Raw genomic sequence first — 23,049 nt, 5'->3', positions numbered from 1 at the left:
AGAAGCGCAAACTTGGATCTACGACTGTTGACTGTATTTTCCTAGGTTATGCTACTCACAGCGTAGGGTATAGATTTTTAATTATAAATTATGGAGTACCTGACATGCATGTTGATACTATAATAGAATCTAGAGATGCAACATTCTTTGAAAGCGAATTCCCTATGAAAAATGCACCTAATATTTCTAGTCATGAATCTATAAATTCCCATGAGCAATTTATTCTGATAGAACAAACTGAGAAACCTCATTTTCACTATCCTGAGGATGATAATATTATCACTCGAAAGAACAAAAGACAAAGGAAAATAAAATCTTTTGGAGATGACTATATTGTGTACCTTGTGGATGATACCTCAACTACCATTAAAGAGGCATTTTCCTCTCCTAATGCGACCTATGGAAGGAAGCAATAAGGAATGAGATGGATTCAATAATGTCTAATGGAACTTGGGAAATTGTTGAACGGTCTTATGGGTGTAAACCTATAGGTTGTAAATGGATGTTCAAGAAAAAGCTTAGGCCTGATGGTACAATTGAGAGGTATAAGGCTAGGTTTGTGGCTAAGGGTTATACCCAAAGAGAAGAGGAAGATTTCTTTGATACTTATTCACCGGTTGTCCATTTGACTACAATTCGAGTGTTACTCTCTCTGGCTTCTTCTCATGGTTTTCTCATTCATAAAATGGATGTTAAGACAGTTTTAATAAATAGAGAGTTAGAGGAAGAGATCTATATGAATCAGCCTGATGGGTCTGTAATAAGCGATCAAGAAGGCAAGGTGAGCTATTAAAATCCCTATATGGCCTAAAACAAGCTTCAAAACAATGGCATGAGAAGTTTGACAAAACTTTAACTTTTATCGGTTTTGCTGTTAATGAAGCTGATAAATGTGTGTACTATCAGTTTGGTGGGGGTGAAGGTGTGATCCTATGTTTGTACGTGGATGACATACTGATCTTTGGGACCAGCCTTGATGTGATCAAGAAAGTTAAAGACTTCTTGTCTAATAACTTTGAGATGAAAGATTTAGGAGAAACTGATGTTATTCTAAACATTAAGCTTTTAAAAGAAGGCAATGGTGGTGAAAGGTCCTAATATGGCTAGAGGGGGGTGAATAGCCTATTTAAAAAATCTACAAGGCACTAGAGCAAAGGATTAATATAACAAAAGGCGTAAAGCAATTTTGCTCTAGCTCTACAAGGGTTGCAAGCCACTTATCCAATAAATCTAGTTGCTATGATCTCTAGGCACAAGCAATGGCTATGTCACTACTCTTTACAACTAGTTACAACTAGCTAAAACTAGGATCTACTAGTTACAACTAATTTGCAAGAAAGTAAAGAGAAGAGAGATAATTATACCGATGTGTAGAGGATGAACCAATCACAATGTATATCAATATATTCACCGGGAGAATACCAATCACAATAATGACACCAATATTTTTCTCCCGAGGTTCACGTGCTTGCCGACACGCTAGTCCCCGTTGTGTCGACCAACACTTGGTGGTTCGGCGGCTAATAGGTGTTTCACAAACCTAGCCCAACAAATGGGCACCGCAAGAACCTACCCACAAGTGAGGTAGCTCAATGACACAAGCAATCCACTAGAGTGGCTTTTGGCACTCCGCCGGGGAATAAGCCCAAGAACCCCTCACAAATATCACCTTGATTGGGGGTGGACACAATCACCAAATCCCCTCACCAATCAACAAATCCACAACCGTCTAGGTGACGGCAATCACCAAGAGTAATAAGAAATCCACAATTACAATCACCACCTAGTGCCACAAGAATGAAATCACAAATGCACAACACTAGGGTTTTCCTCAAATCCTCTCTTGGATGAGCACCAAGCTTGGACACTAGAGGAGAGGGAGGAGATGCTCTTCAAGCTCACAAGATTGATCACTTAGGGCTCTCAAAATCTCTCTAAGAATTAGCACCAAATCTTGGGAGGGAGGGAGAGAGGAGCTTGTTCTTCTTTTTTTTTTCTTCAAAGGATGAGCAGGGAGAAGAAAATGAGTGAGAGAGGAAAAGGAAAGGGGGAGGCGCTGGTTAAAAACCAGCCCGCCAGCCAGCCAACGCAATGGCCACAAGTTGCCCCCCATGCCACTGACGCATGGGCCCCCAGCTTCTCAAACGGTCGGGCGTACGGCGGCCTCCATGCGCCAGGCACCCACGCACATGACTAACGGCAACCGGTGGAGCAAACAGCAGAAACATCCTCATAAAAAGGATGACCAAAACGGCCAATAGCAGAGCGACAACAGAGGGCTCCCACTCCTATGCATACATGTAAATCAGTCTCCCAACCTTTGTCCACGCCAGCCTCTTTCACTCACAAACGCTGACATGTGGGCCCACTGACAAAACTGCAGGAGCACCCACCGCACAACTCAAACTTCTCACGGGCAAGATGAGTGTGGCACAAGAGCACATGCAGCAGCAGCCAGCCACTCTCTCTCAAAGTCAAATGCATGCATGCACTTGCCCAAAATAGCTGCGCGCACACAGCTGCAGCTCTCCAGGGCTCACACACGACAACAACATGTAAGTGAAATTCCAGTTCGGGCAGCATAAAATTCCAAGGACATGCTCAAGAAGCTGCTCCCAAACAGAGGATGTTCGGCTGGAAATATTTCCGAGTCAACCGGAAATTCAGTCAGCAGCTCGCACTTTTATTTTTCCATCCCTATTTAGGTGCTAACTTCACCCATATATATCAAAAATAAGATGGGCAATTAAGTTAGCTTTTCATAAATATTTTTAGGGTTAATTCTCATGCATCTCACCACGTCACTAAGCGTATTTAGTATATGCAAATGAGACTCACACTTAGTGGCACTAGATAACTATTGCAATAAAATATTTCCCCTCTTTATAGTACGGTTATCTATCCTAAATCCACTTACACCCACTAGGTGTCTTAAGTGGCAAAACAAAATGGCCCTATTAAAAATACCTTTGCCTTGAGCCCTTTTTGTTTTTCTCTTTCTTCTTTTCCAAGTTAGAGCACTTGAATATCATCTTTTGGTCACCTCCATCACCATGACCATCATCTAGCTCCATCACTTGGTGGGTACCAACCTATCTTTATATTTTACTCATAACAAAGGTTAGTACACATAGGTTTCATCAATTATCCAAAACCAAACTAGGCTTTGAGGTGGGGTTATACTTGTGCAATCTCACTATGTGGAAAAGATTTTAAGTCGCTTTAGCTATAGTGACTGTCAATCTACTCCTACACCTTCCTTGGTGTGCTATTAAGGAAAAATCAAAGAATAACAAGGGATCAACTAAGATTGTCCCAAATCCTAGGTTCACTGATATACCTGGCAAGTGCTACGAAGCTTGATATCTCGTTCACATTTAGCAAGCTAAGCCGGTTTGTATCAAATCTAGGAGATGTTCACTGACAAGCTCTTGAAAGAGTAATGCACTATTTAAAAGATACTGTGAGCTATGGTATTCACTATACCGGATATACTAAGGTATTAGAGGGTTATTGTGATGCCAATTGGATCTCTGATGCTGATGTTTGAAAAGCCACAAGTGAATATGTGTTTCTGCTTGAAGGTGGCGTTATTTCATGAAAGTCTTGTAGGCAGACTATCTTAATAAAGTCAACCATGGAAGCAGAACTGACAGTATCAGACATCGCCGGTGCTGAGGCCGAGTGGCTTTATGAACTCCTAATGGATTTACCGGTAGTTGAGAAACTTGTACCAGCTATTTCCATAAACTATGACAATCAAACTGTGATAACGAAACAACTGATATATGAAACGATATGGAAATTTGAGAGCATTTCTTATGTGCCCTAAAAATAGGTGGGGATTGTTAAATATTATTTGGTTTTTTGGCCCATATACTATTTCATGATAATTAATTCTAGGGCCCGTAATAAATGCTATATTACAAACGGTTTAATACCGAATGGTTATTGGCCCTTTGTTAACTCAAGTTAAATAGGCGGTGTGTAATAGCTTCTATAGAGAAGTTGAGGAAGGGAAAAAAGAGGCCACACACGCGCGCCGCCGCTGAGGCGAGCCATGTCGAGTCGAGTCGAGACGTGACGGGATCATGACTGTTATGTGATTAATGGCAATTAATGATCATTGATTGTAATTAATTAGACGTTTTCTCTCTCGCCTATAACTTGTCATCCCCACGAACACCTTCCCTGCACAACCAGAATCTCCCTATCGAGTTGCTCTCTTCCATCCCCGTCCTGAACCTCTGCGCATACAGAAATTGGGAGAGCAGGCCTTCGGAACCCGACGCTTCGCATCGAGACACTTGCTCGGGTATAGGGGCAATCAGATTTTTGGGGAGCGTCTTCCGCGACTGTTCACTTCTTCGGAATTGTGGGTTCGACTACTTTCTGGTGGACATCTCCTTCCTCGGATCGTCTTCTTCTTGGTGACTACTCGGATTCAGGGATAGTCTTCTTCCTCGGATCGACTACTTTTTGGTGGACATTCGCGGGACTGCACCGCGAACATCTTTCTACATTGACTGCGGTCTACTACTTTAAGCAACGCACTATGTCAACTAGTGCGAATGGAGTCACCGGTGCCTTCGGCACTGGTCCCTTCTCTGAGTATATTTCTAATCCGTACTATCTCATTTTCAGTATGTCTATAATCAACTTTGCAATGTTTATCACTAGTCTGAGTAACGATGAAATTGCATGCGTGCACATTTATACCACCACGTTGCTGATTATATTTTTTTATTAAATTAAACATTAAAATTTTTAAAATTCTAACAGGCATGTGAGTAGGTCTAGGCCACGGCCTTTGTGGCCGATCTGGTGTCCCTGCGGCTGGCTCTTGCTGCCCTGACCAGACGTCCATGCCTGGATGCCCTCATCAGAGCACCTCCCTCACTTAGACTTCCGCTCGAGCTCTGGTAGCCGATGGCGGCACCTGCTCCATCCGCATCGAGCCCCTTGCATAGGCATTACTACGTGGGTGAGAGCTCCATAGGCCGCGAGCACAACCGTGGCGAGAGGTCCACCGGGCACGGGCTCCAGGCTCCTCAATAGTGACCCTTCACGGCTGCACGGCTTCTAGGGACGAAAAAGAAGAGGCTCATGAGCAGGACCCACTCATTAGTGAGAGAGAGAGTTGAATGCTACGAATGACATATGAGGTCGCTCAGCATCTTATTCAAAAGCCATAGCTGCTAAACCAAACCATCTTTTAACTTTGGCCTTGTTTAGTTCCGAAAAGTAAAAAGTTTTCGTTACTGTAGTACTTTCGTTTGTTTGTGACAAATATTATCCTATTATGGATTAATTAGGATCAAAAGATTCGTCTCGTGATTTACAGCTAAACTGTGTAATTAGTTTTTATTTTCATCTATATTTAATGTTTCATGCGTGTGCCACAAGATTCGATGTGACGGGGAATCTTGAAAACTATTTGGTTTTCAAAGTGAACTAAACAAGGCCTTTCTACTATTTATCAGGTAGCTGGTTTTCCAAAAGCCATAGCTCACAACTACTTCTCTAAAAGCCATAGGCCAACCAAGCAGAGCCTAAGGGGGTGTTTAAGACTGTTTCACTCTATATTTTTTACTCCTTTCTATATTTTTTAGCCAAATGGTTTTAGCTCCATGCACTCCATTCGAAGAAAAATGATAGAGTTATGAGAACACCTAATAAAGTACTTCACAAACTCTTACTTTTTATGGATCTGCTCTGAGGGTCTGTTTAGTTACGGTCGGTAAAGTTTAGCGCTCGTCACATCGAATGTTTGGATACATGCATGAAGTACTAAATGTAGACTATTTACGAAACTAAAAACATGGTTAGAGAGTAATCTACGAGACAAATCTTTTGAGTCTAATTAGTCTATGATTTGACACTAATTGCCAAATAAAACAAAAATGCTATAGTATCTGTTAAACTTTAATAACTCCAACCAAACACCCCCGAGGATAGAGTTTGTCGGGCAGAGTTTGAGTAGTCCCAAACACACCCTAAGAGCATATCTAGTAGTAATAGAATGAGAAAATTCAATCTTTAATGAGAAAAATAGTAGATTGAGGAAGAAAGTTCTCCTCTTTATTCGAGGGATGGTAGGTTGGATTTGACAAACCAAAATTTTTATTGAGGTTAGATTCAAAATAGCCGTTTTCCCTCATTGAGGGCTAGAAAAGGAAGCATGTATCCTTGTATTAGAGTAACTCTAATAGCTTGTTATTCTTATTATGAAGACTATTTTAGAACTTATATAGTAGAAAAATAGACTCCAACAGATGTGCTATTTGGTTTTGTAAAGTAGAAAGTTGACTATCCCTTGATTTTCCAGCCATATAGGTTTTGTAAAGAAAGTTAACTATTTTTTAATTTTTGATGTCCATATATAGCTAATCACTGATACTGACTATCTGATAGCAAGACGGTTGTTGATCTCTTCTTTTTTAAAAAGTTATCTATTTTACCAAATAGCTAACTAATAGAATTTGATTAAGCTCTCGAAGATGCTCTTACGGTTCGAGCGTTGCAACGGCCATGGTCGGTCCGAGAGAAGCCAAAAGGCAGCGTCCCCATCCAGATGTTGATCCCCACGCTTCCATCCCGATCGGACGGCACATAACCCAGGCGGCCACCCCCCCCCGCCTCCGCGTGGGCCCGTCTACTAGGGCGCACTCGCACCCCCGCGGCTCCGCCGGGTCCTGACCGATCGCAGAAGAGAGAGAGAGGAGGAGGCCGCGCCCCCGCCGCCGCTTCGCCGCCGGCGACCTCCGTCTCTCGCTTCCACCATATCTCTCCTTCCCACCCTTTCTCGCGGCCACCCTCGACCGCCTCCCGGAGCCCTACCCTTGATTGATTGGTTTCCAATTTCAGTTCCACTCCCCCCTCCCACCACTATTCACGGGGCGGCTCGGAGCGGCGCGGCGAACCGCGCGCGATTCCTCCCGGCCCACGCGTGCGCACGTTGGCGATACAGGGCTAGAGTTTCGTCTCCGGCGCCTTGCGGAGTTAAGCTAGGAGAAGGAACTGAAGAAAGTGAAGGTGGTGGGCCGCTGAAACCCTAGCTTCTGGACGCGCGGGCGTGCGGGGATGGCGGGGGAGCTGGGGCAGCAGACGGTGGAGCTGGGCGCGGTGGTGCGGCGTGCGGCGGAGGAGTCGTATCTCGCGCTGCGGGAGCTCGTGGAGAAGTCGCAGGCGGAGGCCGAGGGGAAGGGCCTCGGCGCTGGAGCCAATGGCGGCTGGCAGCGGTCCGACACCGAGAAGAAGATCGACTTGCTCAAGTTCATCACACGCACACGCCAGCGCATGCTTCGCCTCCACGTCCTTGCCAAGTGGTGTCAGCAGGTGCTACCTAATTTCAGTCTCTGCAGTCCTATTTCCCTTGCTTGTTCGTCTCCTTGTCATAATTCCACTGTGCTATGTGAAGAACTCATTTTGACTGGTGTGAGTGCCTCCAATATGTGATACTAATATCCTGGTTTAGGGCTTGTTGGTTTAATGGCGTTGTCTCACCTATCTAGCTCGAGTGGCATATAAAGAAGGATATTCGTAGTTGTTGGCTTATTGCAGTGTAGTGGGCTAGTGAAGATCAGTGATTGTTGATGGATTGTGCCAGCATTTTTGCCCCTGATTTTGTAGGGTCTTCACTCCAGTTCCTAGTAGGATGTAAATAATTGTTTGGTGGACAAAAAGTAATCCAGTTCAATCTTGGCATGCTCATTTATTTGATTATGTTTATTTGGTGGAGTGGTAGTGTGGAAAACTCACCTTGCTTCGTGCTAGAAACTTATATTATTTTTATGGTGCTTTCCTGGTGTGCTCTGGCATAGATGGAGGAGTGAAATAAGACCATTTTACAATGTACTTGAAATAGTGTGAATAGGGACGAAAACAGATCGGATCAGAGCTGATAATGCCTCTGCCGTATCCTAATCCAATTTTTTTTGTTGGATTCGGAGCAGAGCGGATAGTACACTGATGAGGATGTGGATTTTTTGGATGTCAGAAGTGGTACAGATATGGAACGGAATTGGATAGGAGACGGATTCAAGTAGTCGAGTAATATGTGCAAACATAGATAAATATATACTTGTCAAGAATTAATTTAGTAAAGAAACAAGAACAGACAATAGATATTAATCTTGCATTGCATTCCATGTTGTGTCTATCACACCAATACATTAACACTTAACATGGTATATTCATTCGCAAATGATAAAGTTGTTAACCAATATGTAATAACAGCCAGCAAATTCTCAATTAAAAAGTTAGAACATCAAATCACATCACAAAATAAGAGTTCTCAACTAACAAGTTTTTTTTAGATCCTACATTCCTCTTGGCTTTAGTCAGGGAGAAAAACTATTGGATATCCTGTTTTAAACATCAGATAATCCATATAGAATTTGCGGTCCATGCCCGTTGGATTTTGCCTATTCCATATCCTACATTGCTACCCCGCATCTGCGCACAATCAGATATGGATTATCCCTATCCATATGGATATTAAAAGTTCTTCTCATAACCTCAAATTCTGATTCGGATCGGATCGGATTGGACAATTATCCACACCACTTTCATCCGTAAGTGCGAACCACCATTGACACAGATCAGGGGAATGTATAATCAACAAATAGAATTTAATAACTAAACCTTTAAACCATTGAAAGTCACGGGAGTCTCTTTTATTTATATACTGTTTCCATTTCAATTTTTAATTTTTAATATTATACTGTATGGTTTGGACTGTGGTAATGTGGCTGTTATGCTGTCATGAATTATTTATTTGTAGCATATATTTGATGCAAACTAATTCTAGTGCAACAGTGCAAGCGATTTTTGTTTTTTAACAAAATCAAGATGAAGTATTCTGATTTTTTATTATACTGCTCTTTATTTGGTTTACATCCATAAAACCCTTTTGTTTCAAATTTAATTGACATATAACTTTTTTTTTGTTACAAATGTAATTAAATGTAGGTCAGGAAAATGAGACTGCCTAGTAAAAAATAAGTTAAAGACAAGGGCAATGAAATCTGAGAGATTACTATTTACCTTAAGATTAAGATTTCCTTTCTTTGTCCCTACCAAGCTTAGATATGGCATTGGCCTAGTTCATAGAGCACTTCCTCAACGGCTTCTGAAGTACTGAAGTTGATTTCATGGCATTTTGCATCATTCCACTGAGCCAATGGATTTCTTTAAAGATGCCCCACTGTACCTTAATTTTGTTGTCATGTCAGCTGTGTACCTAGTGCGGAAAGCTCAACACAAGGTGGGGTCTGGGGAAGGGAATTTCTCGACAGCTTTACAGTCATTCACGCTTTGCCCTTTATTTTTTATAAAGGGCCTGTTTGGTACAGCTTATAAGCTGCTTATGGCCAAAATAAGCTGAAACCAGCAGCCAAACAACATGCTTTTTTACAGCTTGTTTTGGCCACGCTTATTCCCACAGCCCTCATTTCTACTAAAAAGCAGAAGCTAGACCAAACCAGCTTATTTTGACCGCCGCTTTTACTCTATTTGTACAGCTTATCTGGGAAGCGCTTCCCAGATAAGCTGTACCAAACAAGGCCAAAGTATGGGATGCAATAAAGTTTGTTTTACAGCCTCTGTTAATATATTAACCTTTGTACCTTTGATATCATAATAAGCAAGTTTTCCGTAAATTTTCCTTGTTAGTGTAGCCTTTTGAAGATATTAATTCAGTGTATTTTGTCATTAACATATCTAATTTCAATCCACACAGGTTCCTTTGGTCCATTATTGTCAACAGCTCGGATCAACTCTCCACAGTCATGAGACATGCTTCACCCAAACAGCCGACTCGCTGTTTTATATGCACGAGTGCTTGCAGCAGGCTCGGGCTCCTATGTTCGATGTTCCTTCTGCTATTGAAGTCATGCTTACAGGGGGTTATCAGAGGCTGCCAAGATGCATAGAAGAGATAGGAAGTCAAAATAAACTTTCCCCAGATGAAGAAAAGTGCGCTCTGCGGAAATTAGACGCTAGCGTGCGATACAAAGTACTTGTGACCCCAAGACCTAAAGAAGTATCTAATGTTTCAGTAACTGATGGGATAGCTGTTTTCCGTGTGGATGGGGAATTTAAAGTTCTTCTTACATTGGGTTACCGTGGTAATGTAGACTTATGGAGGATATTGCATATGGAGTTACTGGTTGGTGAGAAGAAGGGTCCTATTAAACTGGATCAAAGTAGGAGATTTGCTCTTGGTGATGATATAGAAAGAAGAATGGCAGCTTCTGAGAATCCCTTTGCAGTGCTATATGCTATACTTCATGAATTCTGCATCTCTCTTGCTATGGACACTATTATTAGGCAGGCTAATGTTCTTCGACAGGGAAGGTGGAAAGATGCCATAAGATCTGAACTCATCTCTGACAGTGCTACTGGACAAACTGGAAATACTCCTCTAATGCAGCTTGTTCAAGATGGGGAATTCGATGCAAGTGGTTTTAAGATACCTGGCCTGAAAGTTAATTACTGGCTAGATGAGAAAAGCACTGGCACAACAGAACCTGATTCATCTCCATTTATCAAAATTGAGGCAGGGCTGGACATGCAAATAAAGTGTCAGCACAGTTCATTTATACTTGATCCATTTACAGATAAAGAGGCGAACCTTTCTCTTGATCTAAGTTGCATTGATGTTGAACAACTTATTTTGAGAGCAATTGCTTGCAATAGGCACACACGCCTTCTTAATATTCAGAGACAACTGTGCAAAAATGTCCAAATTTCTCAGTCCCCAAAAGATGTTGTCTTGACACGAGATGTTGCAGCAGCGAAGGACCCAACGAAGGTATATTAGAATATATGTAGTTAATTAAATTTTGTATTTGCATGACTCTCTACTATTTAGATTTTTGATTTCTTATGCATCTGTTGGCACAAAAAATTACCCTAAACTGGAATTTACATGCTTACATTCCCATATTTAGTTTTTTTTAAGGCAAAAACTGTGGGGGAGATCCCCACAGCATTTCATTTTATAAATTTTAGGGTAAAACAGTAGAAACTTTGTGGACTTCTATAAATTGTTTGAGCGATGTGAAAGACTACTGAAATTGAGATTGCTGTTCTGGTGTGTGATATTTCTGGTGTAAAATCTGAATAGTTCTTACTCACTACATATGTCTCTGCGTGTGAGTCTATTTAGTCATCCATACATCTTTTGTTGCAAATAAGATTATTTAGGGTCAAAGAAGATTAAATAGCATATCATTGCTTGACTAAAAACTGCATTCGAACCTACCATGGTACAAAAGGTATTAAACCAAGAATAGTACCCATTATAATCTTTACTACCAGAATCTTAACCCATGCGTTTCACGTGTTCATCTGTCCGTATGTTTTGAAAATATCACGGTGGGTTTGAACATTTTTGAAAAGCTTCACTAGTTCTCAGAATTTGTTTTCTTTGTTGTTTTAGTTGAGCTTGATGACTGTTACAAAAAATCTGATAAATTCATTCTGCTCTCAGATTTATTTGCATATTCATATCATGCGTGAACATGATTAGTTGTGTATTTGCATTGAATTATTTTAGGTATTTTTTTCTTCCTTAACATTGTAATGCATAAATTGCTAACACTATGAAAAATTTTGAATGGTTACACTTACACCAAAATATTCTGGTAATGATGCATGTCTAGATCTTCTTAATGCAATGATACATGGAATGGTAGATTTTAAATGAGGCACATACATGGAATGGTAGATTTTGTTCAGCCGCCAATTGCATCTGATGCTTAAAATATTTTTTTGCTTGTGTATGCACTTTTTTCAGTTGTTGCAGAGTATTTGTTGTGGTATTGATCATTTTTTATGTTTATGAATTGTGCAGAATGCAGAGAAGAAGGGCTTCTCAGATTGTTTTGGGAACGAAGTGCTTCAAGTAAGGGCATATGGTCAGGCGTATGTTAGTCTTGGAATAAATATCAGGTGTGTCAGTATTTTGTTGATCTAGTATCTTAGATCTATCCATTCTTTAGTAATTATTTAATTATTATCCCTATTTTGTGAAAGAAAAGGCTCTCAACCACAATCATGTCACTCAAGTTTGTGTGATAAAAGCCATTTCGTAAATATCAATCACTAAACAATATTGAGGAAAAAATATTTGATGTGTAGTGTGTCTACCTGGTGGCAGATTGATGTTTTAGATTGCCGTTTTGGCGTCATTAAAAGTTCCATATGGGGGAAAAATCAAGGTCCATGTTAGCAAAGCTACGTTTTATTTAATTTTAACTTGAATGGTCTTGGTGTGTTTGAAGTAGCGAGTTACTCCCTCCATCCCAAATTATAAGTCATTCTAAGAATCTTGGAAAGTCAAACAATCTCAAGTTTGACTAAACATATGTGATAAGATAATAACATTTATGATATCAAATAAATATCATCAGATTCTTTATTAACTATATTTTTATAGTATACCTATTTGATGTCATAAATCTTTTTAATTCTCTCTATAATTTTGGTTAAACTTGAGATGCTTTGACTCTCCAAGATTCTTGGAATGCCTTATAATTTGGAATGGAGGGAGTAGTAATTAGTATAGATAGATTCGTCACTACTCAAGGCATTGAATGAGAAGGGGCGGGAGCTTTATTGGATCATCTTCATAGCCTGTGGGGTGAGATGGATCCAGCTGTTCCTACCATGCAAGAAAACCACCGTCGAAACCAGCCAAGCGGTTTATTTTCTGTGGTCTACAACTGTTATGTGGCTGCTATGGTTGCGAGGGCGGCTGAGATTGCCAGGGGGAGAGGGGGCTGGCTGGGGCCCTTGCCCATGGCCGAGCAAAAGAGAAGCTTTTCCTTTGAATTCTTGCTTTTCCCTAATCCTCGTACGGGTTACATATAAATAGCCTCCCTAGCTAATCACCCCCCTATAATTCCTCTCTTCCTTCCTATTATCCCCCAACCTGTTAGAATTAGGTTTTCCTTAATTCCTGGCTAACCCTAAACAGGGTAGCAATATAGTTGCCAAACATGGGCCTCATGGGCCTACAATACTCATACTCCAACACCTCCCCGCAGTCTGAACTACTAGCGCAACAGAGTTTGCAGACTGGACACGAAAAGAAGTACAACACACGAGCCCCCCCACAGACGCAACTAGCCACTGGTGATGTTGAGGCTGGAGCGGAACTCGACGAAAGTCGAGGACGGGAGACCCTTGGGGAAGATGTCGGCGAACTGGGAGGTGGTCGGGACGTGGAGGACCCGAACATCGCCGATGGCGACCCGATCACGGACGAAGTGTAGATCGATCTCCACATGCTTGGTCCTCTGGTGCTGCACAGGGTTGGTGGAGAGGTACACCGCACTGACGTTGTCGCGTGCTCCGGGAGAGGGTTGTGGAGCTTGGTGAGCTGCCGGAGCTAGGAAGTCTCGGCCATGCCGTTAGCAACAACGCGATACTCCGCCTCGGCACTGGAGCGGGAGACGACCGGCTGACGCTTGGACGACCAGGACACCAGGTTGCCGCCGAGGAAGACGGCGTAGCCGGAGGTGGAGCGTCGAATGTTCGGACACCTGACCCAGTCGGCGTCAGTGTAGACGATGAGCTCAGTGGAGGACGACTGCCGGTGAAGGAGGCCGAAGTTGACGGTGCCGCGGAGGTAGCGAAGGATCCGCTTGAGAGCAGTGAGGTGTGGCTCCCGGGGATCATGCATATGGAGGCAGATCTGCTGAACTGCATAGGTGATGTTCGGCCGGGTGAAGGTGAGGTACACCGGCAAGACTCCGATATGCAGTGGGATCGGTCACTGGGGTGCCCTCGGCCTCTGATAGCTTGCCCTGCGTGTCAACCGGAGTGGAACAGGGCTTGCACTCAGTCATCCTAGCTCAGTCATCCCAGCTCGCTCTAGGATATCAAGAGTGTACCGCCGCCGGTGAAGAAGTAACCCGGTAGGATAAGGCTCAATAGTAACCCCGAGGAAGTGATGGAACACCCCCAGATCCTTCATAGCAAACTCCTCTGCAGCCGCGACACGAGCAGTGACGAGCGGCAGCAAGGGCGGCGTCAGGATGACCGCTGTAGAGGTGGGACGGAGGTGGTGGAGGCGGGGCGGGGAAGGGAGCCGCAGCCAGAGCAGGGGCCGCCCCTTGGGCAGAGCAGTCGCGCCGCGGCCAAAGCAGGGACCACAGCGCCCGCAACCAGAGCCAGGGCTGCCCCTCTGGGCAGAGTAGCCGCGTTTGGGGGATGCCTAGGCCAGCTGCGACGACGGCCTTGGCGTAGACGGTGGCAGCGGCGTCGGGATCCTCGGCGGGCGCGCCCACGACGTCCTCTACGCCCGCGTTGGGCGCGGCAGCGTGCAACCGCCACCGCGCCGGGCACGTCTCCAGCGGGGGCAGCTGCAGCGCCCGCACCTGCAGGGACCGCGCCGGCGGCTAGAGCGGCCGCGCCGCTAGGAGTTGGGGCGGCGGCGGCGGCGGGCCTGGGCTGCGGGGCATGCGCGATTTGCGCCCAATTCGAGGTGGGGAGGGAAGGGAAGGAGTGGAAGTATGAGGGAGGAGGAGGAGGTGGCCGGCCGGCCATGGCTGCCGGCGGCGGCACCTGGGTTGGGCAGGGGAGGTAAGGTAACCCTAGGCTGCTGATACCATGTTAGAATTAGGTTTTCCTTAATTCCTGGCTAACCCTAAACAGGGTAGCAATATAGTTGCCAAACATGGGCCTCATGGGCCTACAATGCTCATACTCCAACACAACCTTCCAAACTAACCCAATCAGCCAACTAAGGCAAGATTTGCCTCTAATTGCCCATGACATACTGCATACACCTCTAACACTACACCCCTCCTGGACAAGCAGCTCGTCCTCGAGCTGCAACCACACAAACCTAACACCTAAAAATAAGCCTTTTACATTTTGGCTTATTTTATTATTCTTAACCCAAAAATTTATTTCGACTCTATTATTTTTTTGCGGCCTCTTCAATCGAAGGTGGACACCATCCAGACGACGACGGTGCACGTGGATGGCCACCTGGATCCCATGGCGCAGTCTGGCGGGTGTCGAGACCTGGGAGTGGTCGCAACAGCGACAAGCGGATGTGCCCTCGCGGCGGCCGGTGGTGGAATGCGGCGGTGCTAATCGGTGCGTGCCTGCCTGTGAGCCCATGCTTTCTCCCCGCCAGATGGCTGCTGGTCCACGCCGCACAGGGAAGAGAGGAGGGGTGCGCCTCCCCAACCCCCATGGTCGCAGACTCTGAGTTGCTGCCCGCGGGAGAAATAGCATGTCGGCTGCCCGTGGGGGGAACCACATGCCTAAGATCCCCAACGCAGCGGACAAGATCGAGGTCCTCCGCACAGTGATGCGCAACTTGGAGGCGCTGCGAAGGGGTGCCGGGCGGAATCAGCTGCAGATTGCGCATCTCCTGCACCCGCTGACGCAGGAGGCCACTTGCCGCAGCCTGCAGCCGCACCGCTGCTAACACCGGGAGGATAAGCATCTTCCCTGCCGGCTCCGTTGTGACATCTGTCGGCTGCTCGATCTGCTGCAACTTCTCGCCCTCGGCTTGGATCTGCTGGGCGCCGGTTATGGTGATAGTGGTGGTCGCCGGGTGTCGGGCTTCCAAGGCCTCCAGACATGCCAAGAGGGATGCCACCTGCTGGGCGAGGTCAGCCAACGCCTTGGCGATGGGATCCAACGGTGGCTCATCGGAACCTAGCATCTTGATACCAGATGTTATGTGGCTGCTAGATGTTATGGCGGCGGCTCGGGTCACGAGGGAGAAAGGGGGCTGGCCGGGGGCCTTGCCTATGGCCGAGCAAGAGAGAAGTCTTTTCCTTCTAAATCTTGCTTTTCTCTAATCCTCGTACGGGTTACATATAAATAGCCTCCCTGGCTAATCACCATTCACCCCCTATGATTCTTCTCTTCCTTCCTATTATTCCCCCAACCTTCCAAACTAACCCAATCAGCCAACTAAGGCAAGATTTGCCTGTGATTGCCCATGACATACGCCTCTAACAACTCTGCATAAGGGGTGTGTTTGGACCATTTTTGTTTGATATATCCTATTTTTCAGGGCTCATATAGACTTTTTACAATACTATGCCAATATTTTGCCCACAATATGTATACCCATTAAATACCTGATACTCCATCTGCTCCAAATTATAGTTCAGTTTAAACTTTGTTCTAAGTCAAACTTCTCTAACTTTGGCCAAGTTTTTAGAAAAATATATTAACATCTACTTCTCAAAAAATTGCTCTATCAAAGCTTATTGTATGGAAAATTTAATTAAACTAATTTGGTGTTGTCTGTTGGTGCATTTTTCTATAAATTTGGTCAATGTTAACAAAGTTTGACTTGGTACAAAGCCAAAGTGAACTATAATTTGGAATGGAGGATGTAGTATCATGTATTTATGTATATTTCTACAATCCTGGTTTAGATTTTCAACTTCCTAATTTTGTGACTCTTTCATTTTCCCTTCAAAATAGGAGTGGCCGCTTTCTCCTCCAATCACCGGAAAATATATTACCCCGTGCTGCGATTATGGACTGTGAGGAAGCTCTAAACAAAGGGAGTACATCAGCTACTGAGGTTTTTTCAAGCTTAAGGACCAGGAGCATCCTCCACCTATTTGCTGCATCTGGAAGTTTTTTTGGCCTTAAGGTTGTTTATATGTTAACATACCATGCTATCTGACCTTTTCACTTGGTGGATGTGGTGTCATCTTTGCTTCTTGCGTATCATTTGAAGTACCATTGGATGCATGCAATCAGACTGCACTTTTGATCAGTAATATCTTTACAAATATTTAAATTGGTGAAATGTGATGATGAAAATGCTTTGTTCAATTTCATAATATGATGCTTTCAAGTATATTTTTATAGTATTATTTATAATTATATTATTGTGGAATCAATGAGATGATATTGGAGATCACAAGAGACACCCTTTTAAGTATGACTTAGCAGTCATAATGCTTGTTTAAATGAAATTATGCTTTTCTGGATGTGGGAAATTTCTTTTAGCTTCAGAGAAGAGAAATACAGTACAAATGATGCTTGCTTGGTTACTTGTATGGAATATAAGGCAGCCTACAGTTTATTATCAGATGACTCATTGGACCATGCCAAAGTCTGCTTGTTCAAATGTAAAGTGCTAAACTACATTGTTTTTATTCTACTAGGTCTATCAGCAATCTCAGGGCACTCTGAAGATTCCCAAGACCATATTACATGGCTCAGATTTGATGGTCATGGGATTTCCACATTGTGCAAATGCCTATTATTTGTTGATGCAACTTGATAAGGACTTCAGGCCTGTTTTTCATTTGCTTGAGACACAGTGTGATGCAAATGATAAGACTAATGCAAATGGAGATGCGAAAGAAGCTATCAGGTTTAACAAAATCAATATAGGACAGATGCAAATACTTAAAAATGAGACAAATGCAAATCCTTTTGATATGAAGCTGCAGGCCCTACAAAGTTTAGTGGACCCTGCTGACATGATGGAGAGTGATCTTCCTGTCCAGAATGGAATTGAGACTCTTCCACTACTTCCTGCTTGTTCACCATCATTTTCATCTATTGTCGATGAGGTTTTTGAATATGAACGTGGTTCTACTGCTGCGCAAAATCATTCTCTTTCAGTTGATATTCAAGGAATAAATGCTAGGGTTGTCTCACCAATGCATGATGGAAGCTTATCTCATACCCAAGCTAATAATATAGCAAAAATTCATCCTAGTGGCAGTTTGAATAGCTATTTCCCAAGTAATTTTAGATATTTACAAGGTACAAACACATTTTCTTCAAGCCCTGTAATGTCTATGACCAAATTGTCAGGTTCTAATTATAATGTGCTTGTTAAGCTCTCCATATGACTGATATTGCAGGTGTAAATAAATCACTTCATCTTGTACCTTCAAGCAATAATAACAGCAGCCAAATCCCTGCTCAAAGCTCACATTCAGGGAATCTTGGGAACGCTATGCCTGGTCATTTGGTTGGGTCTTCAACTATAACTGGAGGTATTTTACTAAAATTTTCTTCTATATATTAGAGTCAGATGTAAATCTTTTAGTGATCATTATGGTGAACTAGATTACAGCTTCAGATGTAAAACTTTTGGTAACCATTATTGTGAACTAAACTACGGCTTCATTGGAAATATATATTGTTCAAATATATGCTATCTTACTTGGGCAATTGTCAGGATTAGAGAAGTCCATCACCGCTGGTTCTGATGGTGCATCTAGGAAGCGCTCTCTTTCAGATTTCTTGCCAAGTATCCCTTCATTACGAGGACTGCAAGCTAGTGAGCCAAGAAAGCGGAGAAAAAAATCAGAATCAGTGCAGAATATCCTGCCTTTGCAGGCGCACTCCTCTAATTTGCAATCAAGAGTCAGCCTCACCTATGGAGATGTTCTTGCAGAAAGAAATAATTGTGTTCCAGCAACTATATATGCTTCTGTGCTACTACATGTCATAAGACACTGTTCATTATGCATCAAACATGCTCAACTAACTGCTCAGATGGATTCCCTTGCAATTCCATATGTTGAAGAAGTTGGTCTGCGGACACCATCATCGAATCTTTGGTTAAGATTACCTTTTGCACAAGATGATTCTTGGAAGCATATATGCTTGCGCCTTGGTAAGGCTGGAAGCATGTCTTGGGATGTTAGGATAAATGATCCACATTTCAGGGAACTTTGGGAACTTAATGGAGGAAGCACCACAACACAATGGGGTGTTGGCATTCGCATTGCGAATAGCTCAGAAATGGATTCACATATCTCATTTGATTCCAATGGTGTTGTTTTAACTTACAACACTGTTGAGGCAGATAGTGTCCAGAAGCTTGTGTCAGATTTACGACGACTTTCAAATGCTCGTTCCTTTGCTCGTGGAATGAGGAGACTGATTGGTGTGAAATTGGATGACAAGCTAGACGACAATCAGTTATCCATGGAGGTTAAATCACAATCTGTTAATAAAGGTAACAGTGATGCTGCTGACAAGCTATCTGAGCAGATGAGAAAGACATTCAGGATTGAAGCTGTGGGTCTAATGAGCTTGTGGTTTAGTTACGGCACCATGCCTATGGTACACATAGTTGTTGAATGGGAGATTGATAAGGGTGGTTGCACAATGCATGTTTCTCCAGATCAGCTTTGGCCACACACAAAGGTTTATCTTCCTTTTCCATTTTTTTTCCTGGATCAATCACATTGGATGTGTACTTTGGATCTTAAAACATCAAATGTACAGCCAATATTTGAATACATTTCGACATTGAAAGTTCACCTTGTTACTCAAATGCATATTAAGGCTTTTACCTGAAATAATAAAAATTCTATCTGTTTATGCCTTTTTATTGTATTGTGATGTTTTTTTTCTAAATATTGCTTACCCACTTTGTAGTTCCATCGAACCTCAGCATGATGTACATTAATTCTGACTGTCAATTTCAATTGGAAATCATGTCTGAACATTCTTCTGTGGGCAAAATGACATTATGTAGGCTGACATGTACTCACTGCACAGTTGCATACTTGCTAGCAAGTCGTCTGATTAATCGTCCTGGTGGGTCCCAGGTCGACCAGGTTTGACCAGATGACCTGAAAACATTGCTTGCTAGCTTTTGCTTTCACAAGAAGCATTTTTCTTATACATTTATCCTTTAATAATGGCATCATTATTTTCTGAAGAGTCTGGAAGCATAAATGAGTGCTGGCATTTTTGTTGTTTCACTGCACAATTCCTATGATCTGCTTTACTGGCAGTGCCAGATGGGTCATTCCAATTGGCTTCCATCCATTCACTATGCTGTTGATAAATAGGTGAAACCTGAGTACAGAAGCTTATGCTCTCTACTTAGGCATAAAGTTTCTGTGAGATTGCTCAATCATCTTGCAATAAAGTTTGCCTTTATTTGCCTTGTTATCTGATAATCAATCTTGCAAAAATGCAGTTTCTGGAGGATTTCGTGAATGGTGGAGAGGTAGCATCCTTCTTGGATTGCATTCGGCTTACAGCAGGACCATTACTTGCCCTTGGAGGTGCAATTCGTCCTGCAAGGATGCCTGTTACTGTTTCATCTGGATATAGCTCTATGCCAAAGCAGCCGAACATCCTGACACAAGGGCCTTTAGCAAATGGTTCATCTTCATCAACCATACATCATGCACCTGTCCCCCAAAATGCTGCAGCTGCCCAATTAGGCAGTCATAATCTTCATGCTGCTGCCATGCTTTCAGCCGCTGGACGGGGTGGACCTGGGCTTGTTCCCAGTTCATTACTGCCTTTTGATGTTTCGGTCGTACTTCGTGGGCCATACTGGATACGCATTATATATCGCAAGAAATTCTCTGTTGACATGCGCTGCTTTGCTGGGGATCAGGTTTGGCTCCAGCCGGCTACTCCTCCTAAAGGTGGACCTTCAGTTGGTGGATCGTTGCCATGCCCACAGTTCCGGCCTTTCATAATGGAACATGTTGCTCAGGGTCTAAATGCTCTTGAACCCAACTTCATGAATGCTACACAGGCTAGTGGACACTTAAATAACAATGCTGGAGCTCCACAAACTGCTCCTAGTGCAAATCGTTTAAGTGCTACCCCTGGTGTTTCTATGTCCCGGCCAACTTCTGGTGTTGCTAACCATGTAGCAGCCAGTTTGAGTCGAGCAGGAAATGCCATGTTGGCTTCTTCGGCTCTTGCTTCTGGTATTAGTGGAGCTTCTGTGCGACTTACTGCTGGAGCTGGTCTCCCTGTTCACATGAAAGGGGAACTAAACACAGCTTTTATAGGGCTGGGGGATGATGGTGGATATGGTGGTGGTTGGGTTCCTTTGGCAGCTCTGAAAAAGGTGCTGAGAGGAATCCTAAAGTACCTTGGAGTTCTATGGTTGTTTGCACAATTGCCTGAACTTTTGAAAGAAATATTAGGATCAATCTTAAAGGACAATGAAGGTGCTCTCTTGAATTTGGATCAAGAGCAGCCTGCGCTCCGGTTCTATGTCGGGTAAGAAAATATAAACTGGCAAAGTATCCTTTGTTTTCTAGCATCATATTTAAAGTCTATGTTATTCACTTTTCCACTGCGCAATTAAGATTCAGGATCTATACAATATTCACTGGCAAAGTACCCTTAATCTCTGTTCATGGAAGTTTTGGTTCTTAGCGATATTGAGTTCCCTGACCTTTTGGAAATAGTACTTTATTCTGTCTATATCTGCCCTTCAGATTAATTATGCATTCATCTATTTTACATGTTACAAATGTGCGTTGAATATGTATTGTGGTATTTACTGATACCTTATGACTATACTTCATTATTTACTGAATGTAAACAGTGTTCTTTTTGTTTAATTTGGTGCTATCAGCCTTTGTTGAGCTTAGGCTAGAGTTATAAGATGAGAAATTGCTAGTGTTAGGTGTCAGCAGTTCAAAATGACTCGTCTTTCTTGTCTTTCCTTTGAGTTGAGTATTTCCATTTGGGACTGCCAGTAAATTGGTTCCTGATTTCATATTGCAGAGGATATGTATTTGCAGTAAGTGTCCATCGCGTTCAACTGCTTCTACAAGTCTTGAGTGTGAAAAGATTTCACCACCAGCAACAGCAGCAGCAAGCTCAGAGCAATGCTCAGGAAGAGCTAGCAGCTGCTGAAATCAATGAAATATGTGACTACTTTAGCAGGCGTGTTGCCTCTGAACCATATGATGCTTCTAGAGTTGCTTCTTTTATCACTTTGCTTACATTGCCAATTTCGGTACTGCGTGAGTTTTTAAAGCTGATTACATGGAAGAAAGGTCTTTCCCCGGTCAACGGGGACATTGCTACTGCTCAGAGGGCTCGGATCGAGCTTTGTTTGGAGAATCACTCAGGATCAGCTGCAGCTGATAACACAGAGAACAGCACTTTAGCCAAGAGTAATATTCATCATGATAGAGCCCACAGTTCAGTAGAATTTGCCCTGACATTTGTACTTGACCATGCTCTCATTCCTCACATGAATGTAGCTGGTGGAGCTGCCTGGCTTCCATATTGTGTATCTGTGAAACTTCGCTATTCTTTTGGGGACAACAATCATATAGCTTTCCTTGCTATGAATGGGAGCCATGGTGGGAGAGCCTGCTGGTTGCAGTTTGAGGAGTGGGAAAGATGTAAGCAAAAGGTTTCAAGAGCTGTGGAAACTGTGAATGGGTCTGGTGTAGCTGGAGAGGTGGGCCAAGGAAGGCTGCGAATGGTTGCCGAGATGATCCAAAAGCAGCTTCAACTCTGTCTACAACAGCTAAGAGATGGCCCACTTTCTGCAGGCTCTACTGCATCATGAGCTTGCTTGGAATAAGCTCTCTTGTACAAGGCCATTGCTGATGAACCGTCTGTCATATTCAGCATGGCCTTTGGCTCTGTTAACGTGCAGATGTAAAGGAGTTATCACATTTGGGAGCAGTGACAGTTTCTCAGCCTGAGGTTTGCTCAGATGACAATTTTGTACAGTATAAATGGTGTCGATTGACTCTTATGGACCTTTACTTAGCCCATTTGAAGGTGTAGTCTGTAACATAGCTAGGGTGGGTAATAATGTATCAAGGTGGAGTTGCTCACATCGGTAATTGTTTGTCTGTATCATCTACTGCTGTAATCGTGTTCCTTCTTTTTTTTCCCCCTTCCCTTTCTAATGGATAGATCATTCAGGAGTCGTCTGTAGGGTGTTAATCTTAGACATGGGTGGATCTGGTATGTGTGGTGTTGTACATGATAAATTGGCACTGGACTCGGGACTGACGCATTTGACATTCCTTTAGCAGGACATTTCTAGTTGTGTTTAGAATGACTGGGGACAGCAAAATATATTTCTTGGAGCTTGTTTCAATGTTTTTGTTTTCAATTGCGTCATCGTAGTAAATGATGTTTTTGTAGTTAGTATGTTTAAATCTGCTCCAAAATGATGCCTGGATGGCAGGATAGATAAGAGGATGCTGTCTTGTAGTATTTCAAATTTCTAACTCGTGGCTGGGAAATTGATGTTGTGAGCACTCTGGCCTCGTGACTAATTTGTTC

General features: G+C 43.2%; 1 protein-coding gene across 1 annotated transcript; it reads left to right on the top strand.

The window, feature by feature from the left end:
* LOC8063476 (mediator of RNA polymerase II transcription subunit 14) lies at positions 6,653-22,871 on the top strand. Its single transcript, XM_002462056.2, has 9 exons — positions 6,653-7,338; positions 9,743-10,816; positions 11,861-11,958; positions 16,471-16,645; positions 17,166-17,775; positions 17,877-18,011; positions 18,197-19,173; positions 19,958-21,006; positions 21,520-22,871. The coding sequence occupies exons 1-9, from the start codon at positions 7,084-7,086 to the stop codon at positions 22,316-22,318; spliced, it is 5,172 nt and encodes a 1,723-aa protein (XP_002462101.1). The 5' UTR covers positions 6,653-7,083; the 3' UTR covers positions 22,319-22,871.

The sequence above is a fragment of the Sorghum bicolor genome, chromosome 2, assembly GCF_000003195.3.
Source record: "Sorghum bicolor cultivar BTx623 chromosome 2, Sorghum_bicolor_NCBIv3, whole genome shotgun sequence".
NCBI lineage: Eukaryota > Viridiplantae > Streptophyta > Magnoliopsida > Poales > Poaceae > Sorghum > Sorghum bicolor.
The sequence above is the reverse complement of the archived record's forward strand: the minus strand, read 5'-3'. Positions and strand labels throughout refer to the sequence as shown.

Excerpts from the sequence above, each read along its gene's own strand:
- LOC8063476 (XM_002462056.2), top strand. The coding sequence starts at position 7,084 with ATGGCGGGGGAGCTGGGGCAGCAGACGGTGGAGCTGGGCGCGGTGGTG. Across the intron at positions 10,817-11,860 it reads CAGCGAAGGACCCAACGAAG|AATGCAGAGAAGAAGGGCTT; the intron begins GTATATTAGAAT and ends TGAATTGTGCAG. Across the intron at positions 19,174-19,957 it reads AGCTTTGGCCACACACAAAG|TTTCTGGAGGATTTCGTGAA; the intron begins GTTTATCTTCCT and ends GCAAAAATGCAG.